Here is a 14,972-nt window from a genome sequence, read left to right as displayed (position 1 = left end):
AGGACTAGGTCAGTGGAACACATTCTGGCTGAGTATAGTAGAACTACATTATATCTCTTTTTTTTCCATTTCAATATATATTTTTAATAACTCTGTTTCATCACATCATGTTTCACAAAGATGTCTGAGTACAGTAGATTATCTCAAAGTATACTGCAGAAGACAAAAATTAGAGATATTTGGATATCAAATATCTCACATTTTTGTCTTCGGCAGTATACTTCTAAATAATTTTTCTTCATGTATTTCCTAGTGTAGTTCAATGGATCAGATTCTAAGTACAGTATATCTCTAAATACAGTATGGGCTGGTTTTTCCAGACACAGATTTATTTCCTTTCTATATTTGCTTCTTGTTTTTTTATTTTAGCTTGGTTTTCATAGTCATCAATCATCCCAGTGTAACGTCCGTCGTTAAAGGTAGACCAAGGCGCAGCGTGAGTTGGGTTCATCATACTTTATTTTAAATGTGAACCAGCAAAAACAATAAACAATACAACGAATGAAAAGCTATGCGTGCAAACACATGCAACACAAAGACAAGATCCCACAACTGACTGTGGGAAAAAGGGCTGCCGAAGTATGATTCCCATTCAGAGACAACGAATGACAGCTGCTTCTGATTGGAAACCATACTCGGCCAATAAAGAAAAAACAACATAGACATACAACACATAGAATGCCCACCCCATGTCACACCCTGACCTAACCAAACAGAGAAAAACAACTCTCTCAGGTCAGGGCGTGACAGTACCCCCCCCCCCCCCAAAGGTGCGGACTCCCGGCCGCAAACCTGAACCTATAGGGGAGGGTCCGGGTGGGCATCTACTCATGGTGGCGGCTCCGGTTCGGGGCATGGCCCCCACTCCGCCCGCTGATCCCTCCGCTTTTGTGTCACCGGAGGAATCAGACCGTGGATCAACGCCGGAGGCTCTGAACTGCCGACCGCCGCTGAAGACTCAGGGCTGCGGACCGTCGCTGAAGACTCAGGGCTGCGGACCGTCGCTGAAGACTAGGGGCTGCGGACCGTCGCTGAAGACTAGGGGCTGCGGACCGTCGCTGAAGACTAGGGGCTGCGGACCGTCGTTGAAGACTAGGGCCTGCGGACCGTCGCTGAAGACTCGGGGCTGCGGACCGTCGCTGAAGACTCGGGGCTGCGGACCGTCGCTGAAGACTCGGGGCTGCGGACCGTCGCTGAAGACTCGGGGCTGCGGACCGTCGCTGAAGACTCGGGTCTGCAGACCGTCGCTGGAGGCTCCAGATTGAGGAGCGTCGCTGGAGGCTCCGGGCTGGGGAGCGTCGCTGGAGGCTCCGGGCTGGGGAGCGTCGCTGGAGGCTCCGGGCTGGGGAGCGTCGCTGGAGGCTCCGGGCTGGGGAGCGTCGCTGGAGGCTCCGGGCTGGGGAGCGTCGCTGGGGGCTCCCGGGGCTGGGAGCGTCGCTGGAGGCTCCGGACTGGGGAGCGTCGCTGGAGGCTCCGGACTGGGGAGCGTCGCTGGAGGCTCCGGACTGGGGAGCGTCGCTGGAGGCTCCGGACTGGGGAGCGTCGCTGGAGGCTCCGGACTGGGGAGCGTCGCTTGAGGCTCCGGACTGGGGAGCGTCGCTGTAGGTTCCGGACTGGGGACCTTCGCTGTAGGTTCCGGACTGGGGACCTTCGCTGTAGGTTCCGGACTGGGGACCTTCGCTGTAGGTTCCGGACTGGGGACCTTCGCTGTAGGTTCAGGACTGGGGACCTTCGCTGTAGGTTCAGGACTGGGGACCTTCGCTGCAGGCTCCGTGCCATGGATCATCGCTACTGGTTCCACACCATGGATCATCACTGGAGGCTTTGTGCCATGGATCATCACTGGAGGCTCCGGGCCATGGATTATCACTGGAGCCTTCGTGCCATGGATCATCCCTACAGGCTCCGGGCCATGGATTATCACTACAGGCTCCGGCCATGGATCATCACTGGAGGCTTCATGCCACGGAGTATCACTGGAGGCTTTGGACCATTGATCATCCCTGGAGGCTTCGTGCCATGGATTATCAATGGAGGCTTCAGACCATTGATCATCACTGGAGGCTTCGCACCATTGATCATCACTGGAGGCTTCCTACGGGGAGCTGGAACCAGTCTCACCAGACTGGGGAGACGCACTGAGAACCGCGTGCTCAAAGCAGGCACCGGCCGTACTGGGCTATGGAGGCGTACTGGAGGAAGAGTGTGAGGAGCAGGCACAGGACGTACTGGGCTATGGTGGCGCACTGGAGGGAGAGTGCACGGAGCAGGCACAGGACGTACTGGGCTATGGTGGCGCACTGGAGGGAGAGTGCACGGAGCAGGCACAGGACGTACTGGGCTATGGTGGCGCACTGGAGGGAGAGTGCGCGGAGCAGGCACAGGGTACACTGGGCCTTGGAGGCGCACTGGAGGTCTGGCGCTTAGGGCTGGCACAACCCGTCCTGGCTCGATGTTGACGATAGCCCGGCAAGGGCGGAGCGCTAGTACAGGACGAGCTGGGCTGTGCTGGTGAATGAGGGGTACCGTGCGTAGAGCAGGTGCAAGATAACCTGTGCCGAAGAGACGCACTGGAGACCAGATACGTTGAGCCGGTGCACTTCTCCCTGGCTGCCGGCCAACTCTAGCACGGCAACGGTGAGGAGCTTGCACCGAGCGCACCGCGCTGTGAGTACGCACTGGCGACACAGTGCATATCACCGCATAACACGGTGCTTGCTTGGTCACTCGCTCCCCACGGTAAGCACGGGGAGTTGGCTCAGGTCTTAACCTCGCCTTAGCCAATCTACCCGTGTGCCCCCCCCCCAAAACATTTTTTTGCCGCTGCCTCTCGGGCCTCCGTTGTTGCCTTGCCTGTTGATCTCGTCGCTGTTCCTCCCTCGCTGCTTCCACCTGTTCCCATGGGAGGCGATCCCTTCCGGCCTGGATCTCCTCCCACGTCCAGCATCCTTTGCCATCCAGGATGTCCTCCCATGTCCAGTCCATCGGCCCACGCTGCTTGGTCCTTTGGTGGTGGGATCTTCTGTAGTTGTCCGTTGTTAACCTCTCTGGGCTAGGCGGGACGAATTTGTCCCACCTACTCAACAGCCAGTTGAATCCTGTGGCGTGTTATTCAAATACCTTAGAAATGCTATTACTTCAATTTCTCAAACATATGACTATTTTACAGCATTTTAAAGACAAGACTCTCGTTAATCTAACCACACTGTCCGATTTCAAAAAGGCTTTACAACGAAAGCAAAACATTAGATTATGTCAGCAGAGTACCCAGCCAGAAATAATCAGACACCCATTTTTCAAGCTAGCATATAATGTCACATAAACCCAGAAGACAGCTAAATGCAGCACTAACCTTTGATGATCTTCATCAGATGACAACCCTAGGACATTATGTTATACAATACATGCATGTTTTGTTCAATCAAGTTCATATTTATATCAAAAAACAGCTTTTTACATTAGCATGTGACGTTCAGAACTAGCATACCCCCCGCAAACCTCCGGTGAATTTACTAAATTACTCACGATAAACGTTCACAAAAAACAAAACAATTATTTTAAGAATTATAGATACAGAACTCCTTTGTGCAATCGAGGTGTCCGATTTCAAAATAGCTTTTCGGTGAAAGCACATTTTGCAATATTCTCAGTAGATAGCCCAGCCATCACGGCTAGCTATTTAGACACCCACCAAGTTTAGCCCTGACCAAAGTCAGATTTACTATTACAAAAGTTTGATTACCTTTGATGTTCTTCGTCAGAATGCACTCCCAGGACTGCTACTTCAATAACAAATGTTGGTTTGGTCCAAAATAATCCATCGTTATATCCAAATAGCGGCGTTTTGTTCGTGCGTTCAAGACACTATCCGAAGTGTAAATAAGGGTCACGAGCATGGCGCAATTCGTGACAAAAAAATTGTAAATATTCCATTACCGTACTTCGAAGCATGTCATCCGCTGTTTAAAATCCATTTTTATGCCATTTTTCTCATAAAAAAAGCGATAATATTCCGACCGGGAATCTGCGTGTAGGTAAACAGAGGAAAGAAAACAAAGCATTCGGTCAACGCGGGCACGCGCCTGAGTCTCACAGTACTGTAACCAGCCACTACCCAAACGCGCTACTTTTTTTCAGCCAGAGCCTGCAAAGCCACGATTCAGCTTTTTGCCGCCTTCTGAGAGCCAATGGGAGCCGTAAGAAGTGTCACATTATAGCAGAGATCCTCAGTCTTCAATAAACAGAGGCAAGAAGAACGACACCTTGTCAGACAGGCCACTTCCTGCATGAAATCTTCTCAGGTTTTTGCCTGCCATATGAGAACTGTTATACTCACAGACACCATTCAAACAGTTTTAGAAACTTTAGGGTGTTTTCTATCCAAAGCCAATAATTATATGCATATTCTAGTTACTGGGCAGGAGTAGTAACCAGATTAAATCGGGTACGTTTTTTATCCAGCCGTGTCAATACTGCCCCCTAGCCCTAACAGGTTAAAGGTAGACCAAGGCGCAGCGTGAGTTGGGTTCATCATACTTTATTTTAAATGTGAACCAGCAAAAACAATAAACAATACAATGAACGAAAAGCTATATGTGCAAACACATGCAGCACAAAGACAAGATCCCACAACTGACTGTGGGAAAAAAGGGCTGCCGAAGTATGATTCCCAATCAGACAATGAATGACAGCTGCTTCTGATTGGAAACCATACTCGGCCAAAAAAAGAATAAAAACATAGACATACAACACATAGAATGCCCACCCCATGTCACACCCTGACCTAACCAAACAGAGAAAAACGACTCTCTCAGGTCAGGGCACGACACCCAGGCCCAATCTGGGCTCCATTAACAGTCCTGGGGCAAAACTAATCTTAGGTCCATTCATAGTCCTGGAATAAATGATAATAGTGTTTGTTCTATACCGTTTGGGAACTTCCAAAATCTCTCCCTAATTCCTGAACTATACCAAGAGGAACATTTTCAGGAAACAGACAATCATTCTGACAAGTGCACACATGGACACACACACACACACACACACACAATCGTCCTGAGAGGAATCCAAAAGGAGCAATTTTAGGAACTATTCCGTTTACTTTAATGAATGGCCATAAATCATAAACAGAAATATTCCCAAAGTGTTCTGACTTCCGACTGTGCCAGATCCTCATTCTTCCTCCATAATATTCCCGGAATTCCTCTGTCGAAATTCTCTCCTGAGAGGAAAGCTTTTTCAGAGTTATTCCCGGTGCGTTATTCCGAAGTTATTAATAACTTCAGAATAATGGGCCATTCATGAGCAGGAATCTCCTGGGAACTCACCGAAGTTTGTTCCAGGCTCCTACCGGGCATATATACACTGCTTATGGTACTTCCTTTTGGGTGTACACAGACTTCCTTTTGGGTGTACCGACAAATCATGTTACCCCTACTGTAGTTACATTATCCCTTTTTTTTATTTAACCTTTATTTAACCTCTTGGGGCTAGGTGGGACGCTAGCGTGCCACCTGTGGTGCACTCCATCAACAGCAGGTGCATTTCAAGAGCGGCAAATTTGAATCCAAATAAATGTCAAAATTCAAATTTTTCAAAAATACAACTATGTTACACCATTTGAAAGATAAACATCTCCTTAATCTAACCACGTTTTACGATTTCAAAAAGGTTTTACGGCGAAAGCATAAATTTAGAGTATGTTAGGACAGTACATTTACAAGAGTTGTGTGTAATGTTTTGTCAAGTCAAAGACAGGGTCACCAAAACCATAAAACCAGCTAAAATGATACACTAACCTTTTACAATCTCCATCAGATGACACTCCTAGGACATTATGTTAGACAATGCATGCATTTTTAGTTCTATCAAGTTCATATTTATATACAAAAACAGCGTTTTACTATGGCATTGATGTTGAGGAAATCGTTTCCCTCCAATAACCGGCAGTCAAGTCAGCGTCACAAATTAAATAATTAAAATTAGAAAACATTGGTAAAATATTATATTGTCATTTAAAGAATTATAGATTTACATCTTTTGAACGCAATCAACTTGCCAGATTTAAAAATAACCTTACTGGGAAATCACACTTTGCAATAATCTGAGCACTGTGCCCAGAAAAATACGCGTTGCGATACAGACTAGACGTCATGTTGGGGAGATCTAAAATCGAAAATACTATGTAAATAATCCATTACCTTTGATTCTCTTCATCAGATGTCACTTCCAGGTATCACAGGTCCATAACGAATGTAGTTTTGTTCAAAAAAGCTCATCATTTATGTCCAAAAATCTCCGTCTCGTTAGCACATGATGTAAGCCAGCCGGACTTCTCGTCATGAACGAGGGGAAAAATATATTTCCGTTCGTTCAAACATGTCAAACGTTGTATAGCATAAATCATTAGGGCCTTTTTAACCAGAACATGAATAATATTCAAGGTGGACGAATGCATAGCCTTTTATAACGTATTGGAACGAGGGTACCCAACATGAAGTAGCGCGCCAGGTGTCTAATGGGACATCACCGTTCCATGGCTCTTGTTCGGTCAGATCTCCCTCCAGAAGACTCAAAACACTTTGTAAAGGCTGGTGACATCTAGTGGAAGCAATAGGAAGTGCCAAAATATTCCTAAACCCCTGTGTTTTTCAATGGGATAGGTTTAAAATCAATACAACACATCAGGTATCCACTTCCTGTCAGAAAATGTCTCAGGGTTTTGCCTGCCAAATGAGTTCTGTTATACTCACAGACACCATTCAAACAGTTTTGGAAACTTTAGAGTGTTTTCTATCCATATATAATAAGTATATGCATATTCTAGTTACTGGGTAGGATTAGTAACCAGATTAAATCGGGTACATTTTTTTTATCCAGACGTGCAAATGCTGCCCCCTAGACCCAACAGGTTAACCTCTATGGGCTAGGCGGGACGAATTCGTCCCACCTACGTAACAGCCACTTGAAGCCTGTGGCGCGATTTTCAAAACCTTAAAAATCCTATTACTTCAATTTCTCAAACATATGACTATTTTACAGCTATTTAAAGACAAGACTCTCGTTAATCTAACCACACTGTCCGATTTCAAAAAGGCTTTACAACGAAAGCAAAACATTAGATTATGTCAGCAGAGTACCAAGCCAGAAATAATCAGACACCCATTTTTCAAGCCAGCATATAATGTCACCAAAACCCAGAAGACAGCTAAATGCAGCACTCACCTTTGATGATCTTCATCAGATGACAACCCTAGGACATTATGTTATACAATACATGCATGTTTTGTTCAATCAAGTTCATATTTATATCAAAAACCAGCTTTTTACATTAGCATGTGACGTTCAGAACTAGCATACCCCCCGCAAACTTCCGGGGAATTCGCTAACATTTTACTAAATTACTCACGATAAATGTTCACAAAAAGCATAACAATTATTTTAAGAATTATAGATACAGACCTCCTCTATGCACTCGATATGTCCGATTTTAAAATAGCTTTTTGGTGAAAGCACATTTTGCAATATTCTAAGTACATAGCCCAGCCATCACGGGCTAGCTATTTAGACAGCCGGCAAGTTTAGCACTCACCATAATCATATTTACTATTATAAAAGTTTGGTTACCTTTTGTTGTCTTCGTCAGAATGCACTCCCAGGACTGCTACTTCAATAACAAATGTTGGTTTGGTCCAAAATAATCCATCGTTATATCCGAATAGCGGCGTTTTGTTCGTGCGTTCCAGACACTATCTGAAATGGTAAAGAAGGGTCGCGCGCCTGGCGCAATTCGTGACAAAAAAATTCTAAATATTCCATTACCGTACTTCGAAGCATGTCAACCGCTGTTTAAAATCAATTTTTACGCCATTTTTCTCGTAGAAAAGCGATAATATTCCGACAGGGAATCTCCTTTTTGGCAAACAGAGGAAAAAATCACAAAGGCGGGGGCAGTCGGGTCACGCGCCTAAGCCCAGTGTCCCTTGATCGGCCACTTGAGAAAGGCGATAATGTGTTTCAGCCTGGGGCTGGGATGACGACATTCTGTTTTTTCCCGGGCTCTGAGTGCCTATGGACGACGTAGGAAGTGTCACGTTAGAGCAGAGATCCTTAGTAAAAGATAGAGATGGAAAAGAAGTTCAAGAAATGGTCAGACAGGCCACTTCCTGTAAAGGAATCTCTCAGGTTTTGACCTGCCATTTGAGTTCTGTTATACTCACAGACACCATTCAAACAGTTTTAGAAACTTTAGGGTGTTTTCTATCCATATGTAATAAGTATATGCATATTCTAGTTACTGGGTAGGAGTGGTAACCAGATTAAATCGGGTATGTTTTTTATCCAGCCGTGTCAATACTGCCCCCTAGCCCTAACAGGTTAACTAGGGAAGTCAGTTAAGAACAAATTCTTATTTACAATGACGGCCTACACCGGCCAAACCCGGACGACACTGGGCTAATTGTGCGTCGCCCTATGGGACTCCCAATCACGGCCGGTTGTGATACAGCCTGGATTCGAACCAGGGTGTCTGTAGTGACGCCTCAAACACTGAGATGTAGCGCCTTAGACTGCTGCGCCACTCGGGAGCCAATCCCTCACCTGTATGTGTGTTCTCGCTCTCTCTCCAGACGCAGTGTACCTGTGATCAGGCCTCACTCGTGGCACCTGTCCAAGCTTTCCTCAACGGAGTCCCCCCACAGTTCTACCCCTGTCCCCCCTCCTACCCCCCCTTCCCCCCCATCTGCCATGCAGCTCCATCCTGGGCCCTACACACTACCCTGGCACTCTACAGCAGACAACAGGTAACACACACACAGATGCATATATACAGACACAAACACACTGGGCCATATACACTACCCTGGCACAGCAGACAGCAGGTAATGGTAATTTATATTGGAAGATACGGGAAGACTAAGTACCCTGGTTTATATGTGAATTAGAGTTTAGAGCAGTCTGTCCCATTCTATCCGATTCCCCCGGAGAATCTTGTCTCCCAACCTTCTATCAAGCTACGTTTGCACACGCCACGTTTGTGTGTGTCATAATTATAATACTGATTATAATGAATCGTGAATAATGATGAGTTAGAAAGTTACAGAGGGTAAAACATCATACCCCCAAGAAATGCTAACCTCCCCTTTTATTGGTAATGGTGAGAGGTTAGCATGTCTTGGGGGTATGATCTTTGACCCGATGTAACTTCCTCACTCATCATTATTCACGATTCATTCAAGATTATCCTTAATCATGGTAGCATCCACATTAATGTAGAAGTGCTTAGAAACATATATTCTTATTTACAATAAAAGTGACTCCAAATTCACACAATACATTATTTACCATTAATTTCTATTGGGCACAAAATAATCTGAAACACAACCAAAACGAACTGCAAATGCATCCAACAAGCTTGTAGAGTCACACGGTTCATTATAGTCATTGCGTGCTAGGAATATGGGACCAAATACTAAACTTTTGACTACTTTATTTATAAGAATATTTAGGGATGTCAATCATTTTAACCCGTACCGTTTTGAGAACAATTATTATAACTTGTTAAACAAAATCTCTTTCTCTGAGCAATTGTGTTAGTATAAAATAATATAATTTCCCCAAATAATTTCCAACCCCTGTGTGTGTGTGTGTGTGTGTGTGTGTGTGTGTGTGTGTGTGTGTGTGTGTGTGTGTGTGTGTGTGTGTGTGTGTGTGTGTGTGTGTGTGTGTGTGTGTGTGTGTGTGTGTGTGTGTGTGCGCTCGCATGTGTGTGCGTACCTGAGCTGTGTGTGTGTGCATATCTGAGCTGTGTGTGTTTGAGGCTGGGTACACAGTCTTGTGGGAGTGTATCGTTGGGCAGACCAGACCAGGGGAATTTTGTCCCTGTGACATGTTTCTGACGACTAGAAATCACACACACTCACTCGCACACACACAGAGCAGACTAAGGGTATTTTGACCTGTGACCTGTTTCCAAAGACTAACAATCATCAGGAGGCTTAGTGACCTCATCGTGTTCGAAAGTCAATAGCATCACGCCGGATAACAGGGGTATTTTCAGACAGCCATCGATTCACGCATTCCTCACTGGCTGATCACTCAATGGTAGGACCCTCAAACTTTCAAAATGGCTTTTCACACTACTGAGACAAACCGGGCCGAGCCAAAGTTGCGGGAATAATATTTGAGCCAGCACAGTTTAATTTGGGTCGGGTACCATTGTATAAAAAGGGTATAAGTCTTGCTTTCCAAATGGTACCCTATTCCCTCATAGTGCACTGCTTTTAGCCTGAGCGAATAGTATAATTTTGGATTGATCCTAAATCTGTGAGGAAGGAGAACCACCAATGATTTCAACAACTACAAAAAAAATCTATATAAGAGTTAAGAAAAAACAATGAATTGGTTGAGAGAAAATAGGTTTAAGGAGATTTTAGTTGATTAAAGTCAACACTAATAATAAGTACATTAAAACGTTTCCAAAGCTTATACATAATATATACTGAACAAAAATATAAAGTAACATGTAAAGTGTTGGTCCCATGTTTCATGAGCTGAAATAAAAGATCCCAGAAGTGTTTCATACTCACGAAAAGCTTCTTTCTCTCAAATGTTGTGCACAAGTTTGTTTACATCCCGGTTGGTGAGCATTTCTCCTTTGTCAAGATAATCAATCTACCTGAGAGGTGTGGCATATCAAAAAGCTGATTTAAACAGCATGATCATTACACAGGTGCACCTTGTGCTGGGGACAATACAAGGTCCCTCTAAAATGAGTAGTTTTGTAACACAACACAATGCCACAGTTTTTAGGGAGCATGCAATTGGTATGCTGACTGCAGGAATGTCCACCAGAGCTGTTGCCAGAGAATTGAATGCTAATTACTCTACCATAAGCCACCTCCAACGTCATATTAGAGAATTTGGCAGTACGTCCCACTGGCCTCACAACTGCAGACGTCGTGTAACCACGCCAGCCCAGGACCTTCACATCCAGCTTCACCACCTGCGGGATTGTCTGAGACCAGCCACCTGGACAGCTGATGAAACTGAGGAGTATATCTGTCTGTAATTAAAGCCCTTTTGTGGGGAAAAACTATGGCCCTCCCAGGCCCACCAATGGCTGCGTCCCTGCCCAGTCATGCAAAATCCATAGATTAGAGCCTAATGAATTTATTTCAATTTAATGATTTCCTTAAATGAACTGTAACTCAGTAAAATCGTAGACATTTTTGCATGTTGCGTTTATATTTTTGTTCAGTATAGTAATATAACTATGCTTTATGTGTGTGTGCGTGCCTATGTGCATTACTGACTTTAGCCAGTAACAACAAAAAATAGATTGCCTGATATGTTCAGTACATGAGAATGTCCTCAGTTAGCTGTGTAGCGTATACACACAGAGACACACACACACATGCACGCAGTGGTTCCCATTTGATAACTATTAATGATATAATTCACTACAATTACCCCTAATAGTTTTAACTAGAGGTCGACCGATTAATCAGAATGACCAATTAATTAGGGCCGATTTCAAGTTTTCATAACAATCTGTAATCGTCATTTTTGGACAACGATTGTGGACGATTTAACTAGACAAGTCAGTTAAGAACACATTCTTATTTTCAATGACGGCCTAGGAACGGTGGGTTAACTGCCTTGTTCAGGGGCAGAATGACAGATTTTTACCTTGTCAGCTCGGGGATTCGATCTTGCAACCTTCCGGTTACTAGTCCAACGCTCTAACCACCTGCCTTACATTGCACTCCACGAGTAGCCTGCGTGGCAGGCTGACTACCTGTTATGCGAGTGTAGCAAGAAGCCAAGGTAAGTTGCTAGCTAGCATTAAACTTATCTTATAAAAAACAATCAACCTTAACATAATCACTAGTTAACTACACATGGTTGATGATATTACTAGTTTATCTAGCGTGTCCTGCGTTGCATATAATCGATGCGGTGCCTGTTAATTTCTCATTGAATCACAGCCTACTTCTCCAAACAAGTGATGATTTAAGCGCATTCGCGAAAAAAGCACTGTCGTTGCACCAATGTGTACCTAACCATAAACATCAATGCCTTTCTTTAAAATCAATACACAAGTATGTATTTTTAAACCTGCATATTTAGTTAATATTGCCTGCTAACATGACTTTCTTTTAACTAGGAAAATTGTGTCACTTATCTTGCGTTCCGTGCAAGCAGTCAGGGTATATGCAGCAGTTTGGGCCGCCTGGCTCATTGCGAACTGTGTGAAGACCATTTATTCCTAACAAAGACCGTAATTAATATGCCAGAATTGTACATAATTATGACATACCATTGAAGGTTGTACAATGTAACAACAATATTTAGACTTAGGGATGCCACCCGTTAGATAAAATATGGAACGGTTCCGTATTTCACTGAAAGAATAAACGTTTTGTTTTCAAAATGATAGTTTCCGGATTTGACCATATTAATGACCTAAGGCTTGTATTTCTGTGTGTTATTAGGTTATAATTAAGTCTATGATTTGATATTTGATAGAGCAGTCTGACTGAGTGGTGGTAGGCAGCAGCAGGCTCGTAAGCATTCATTCAAACAGCACTTTCGTGCGTTTGCCAGCAGCACTGCGTTGTGCTTCAAGCATTGAGCTGTTTATGACTTCAAGCCTATCAACTCCCAAGATTAGGCTGGCGTAACCGATGTGAAATGGCTAGCTAGTTAGCGGGGTGCGCTCTAATAGTGTTTCAATCGGTGACGGTACTCGCTCTGAGACCTTGAAGTAGTTGTTCCCCTTGCCCTGCAAGGGCCGCGGCATTTGTGGAGCAATGGATAATGATGCTTCAAGGGTGGCTGTTTTCGATGTGTTCCTGGTTCGAGCACTGGTAATACTAAAGTGCCTATAAGAACATCCAATAGTCAAAGGTATATGAAATACAAATGGTATAGAGAGAAATGGTCCTATAATTCCTATAATAACTGCAACCTAAAACGTTTTACCTGGGAATATTGAAGACTCATGTTAAAAGGAACCACCAGCTTTCAATATGTTCTCATGTTCTGAGCAAGAAACTTAAACGTTAGCTTTTTTACATGGCACATATTGCACTTTTACGTTCTTCTCCAACACTTTGTTTTTGCATTATTTAAACCAAATTGAACATGTTTCATTATTTATTTGAGGCTAAATTGATTTTATTGATGTATTATATTAAGTTAAAATAAAAGTGTGCATTTGTCATGTCCTGACCATAGAAATATGTTATTTTCTATGGTAGAGTAGGCCAGGGCGTGACAGGTTTTTTTCCCTATGTTTTCTATTTCTATGTTTAGGTTCTAGTTTTGTATTTCTATGTTGGGGTTTTGTTTGGGATGATCTCCAATTAGAGGCAGCTGGTCCTCGTTGTCTCTAATTGGAGATCATAGGGGTTTTTTCCACCTGGGTTTTGTGGGTGATTAATTTTGAGTTGTGTATGTGTTCAACTCTGCGTCACGGTTTGTTGTTTTTTCATTTCAGTGTATTTATATATATTGCATAGTTTCACAGTATAAATAAAAATGTGGAAGGACACACACGCTGCACTTTGGTCTCCTCCTTTCAACAGCCGTGACATCATTCAGTATTGTTGTAATTGTCATTATAAAAAAATAATAAATCAGCCGATTAATCGGCATCGACTTTTTTTGGGTCCTCTAATAATCGGTATCGGCGTTGAAAAATCATAATCGGTTGACCTCTAGTTTTAACCTCTATGGGCTAGGTGGGACGCTAGCGTGCCACCCGTTGTGCACTCCATCAACAGCAGGTGCATTTCAAGAGCGGCAAATTTGAATCCAAATAAATGTCAAAATTCAAATTTTTCAAACATACAACTATTTTACACCCTTTGAAAGATAAACATCTCCTTAATCTAACCACGTTTTACGATTTCAAAAAGGTTTTACGGCGAAAGCATAAATTTAGAGTATGTTAGGACAGTACATTTACAAGAGTTGTGTGTAATGTTTTGTCAAGTCAAAGACAGGGTCACCAAAACCATAAAACCAGCTAAAATGATGCACTAACCTTTTACAATCTCCATCAGATGACACTCCTAGGACATTATGTTAGACAATGCATGCATTTTTAGTTCTATCAAGTTCATATTTATATCCAAAAACAGCGTTTTACTATGGCATTGATGTTGAGGAAATCGTTTCCCTCCAATAACCGGCAGTCAAGTCAGCGTCACAAATTAAATAATTAAAATTAGAAAACATTGGTAAAATATTATATTGTCATTTAAAGAATTATAGATTTACATCTCTTGAACGCAATCAACTTGCCAGATTTAAAAATAACCTTACTGGGAAATCACACTTTGCAATAATCTGAGCACTGCGCCCAGAAAAATACGCGTTGCGATACAGACTAGACGTCATGTTGGGGAGATCTAAAATCGAAAATACTATGTAAATAATCCATTACCTTTGATTCTCTTCATCAGATGTCACTTCCAGGTATCACAGGTCCATAACGAATGTAGTTTTGTTCAAAAAAGCTCATCATTTATGTCCAAAAATCTCCGTCTTGTTAGCACATGATCTAAGCCAGCCGGACTTCTCGTCATGAACGAGGGGAAAAAATATATTTACGTTCGTTCAAACATGTCAAACGTTGTATAGCATAAATCATTAGGGCCTTTTTAACCAGAACATGAATAATATTCAAGGTGGACGAATGCATACTCTTTTATAACGTATTGGAACGAGGGTACCCAACATGAACTCGCGCCAGGTGTCTAATGGGACATCATCGTTCCATGGCTCTTGTTCGGTCAGATCTCCCTCCAGAAGACTCAAAACACTTTGTAAAGGCTGGTGACATCTAGTGGAAGCAATAGGAAGTGCCAAAATATTCCTCAGCCCCTGTGTTTTTCAATGGGATAGGTTTAAAGTCAATACAACACATCAGGTATCCACTTCCTGTCAGAAAATGTCTCAGGGTT

The 14,972-nt window shown here is 43.5% G+C and overlaps 1 protein-coding gene across 2 annotated transcripts in view; it reads left to right on the top strand.

The window, feature by feature from the left end:
* The window catches only part of LOC106609045 (protein Shroom4), an 82,192-nt gene that overhangs the window by 48,335 nt on the left and 18,885 nt on the right, over nt 1-14,972 (top strand). For both annotated transcript variants that reach the window (XM_045721867.1, XM_014207387.2), the window contains exon 2: nt 8,628-8,801. In XM_045721867.1, the coding sequence (XP_045577823.1) occupies nt 8,628-8,801 (174 nt within the window). The remainder of the gene's footprint in view (nt 1-8,627; nt 8,802-14,972) is intronic.

The sequence above is a fragment of the Salmo salar genome, chromosome ssa07 (assembly GCF_905237065.1).
Source record: "Salmo salar chromosome ssa07, Ssal_v3.1, whole genome shotgun sequence".
Lineage (NCBI taxonomy): Eukaryota > Metazoa > Chordata > Actinopteri > Salmoniformes > Salmonidae > Salmo > Salmo salar.
This window is presented reverse-complemented; position numbering and strand designations above follow the sequence as displayed.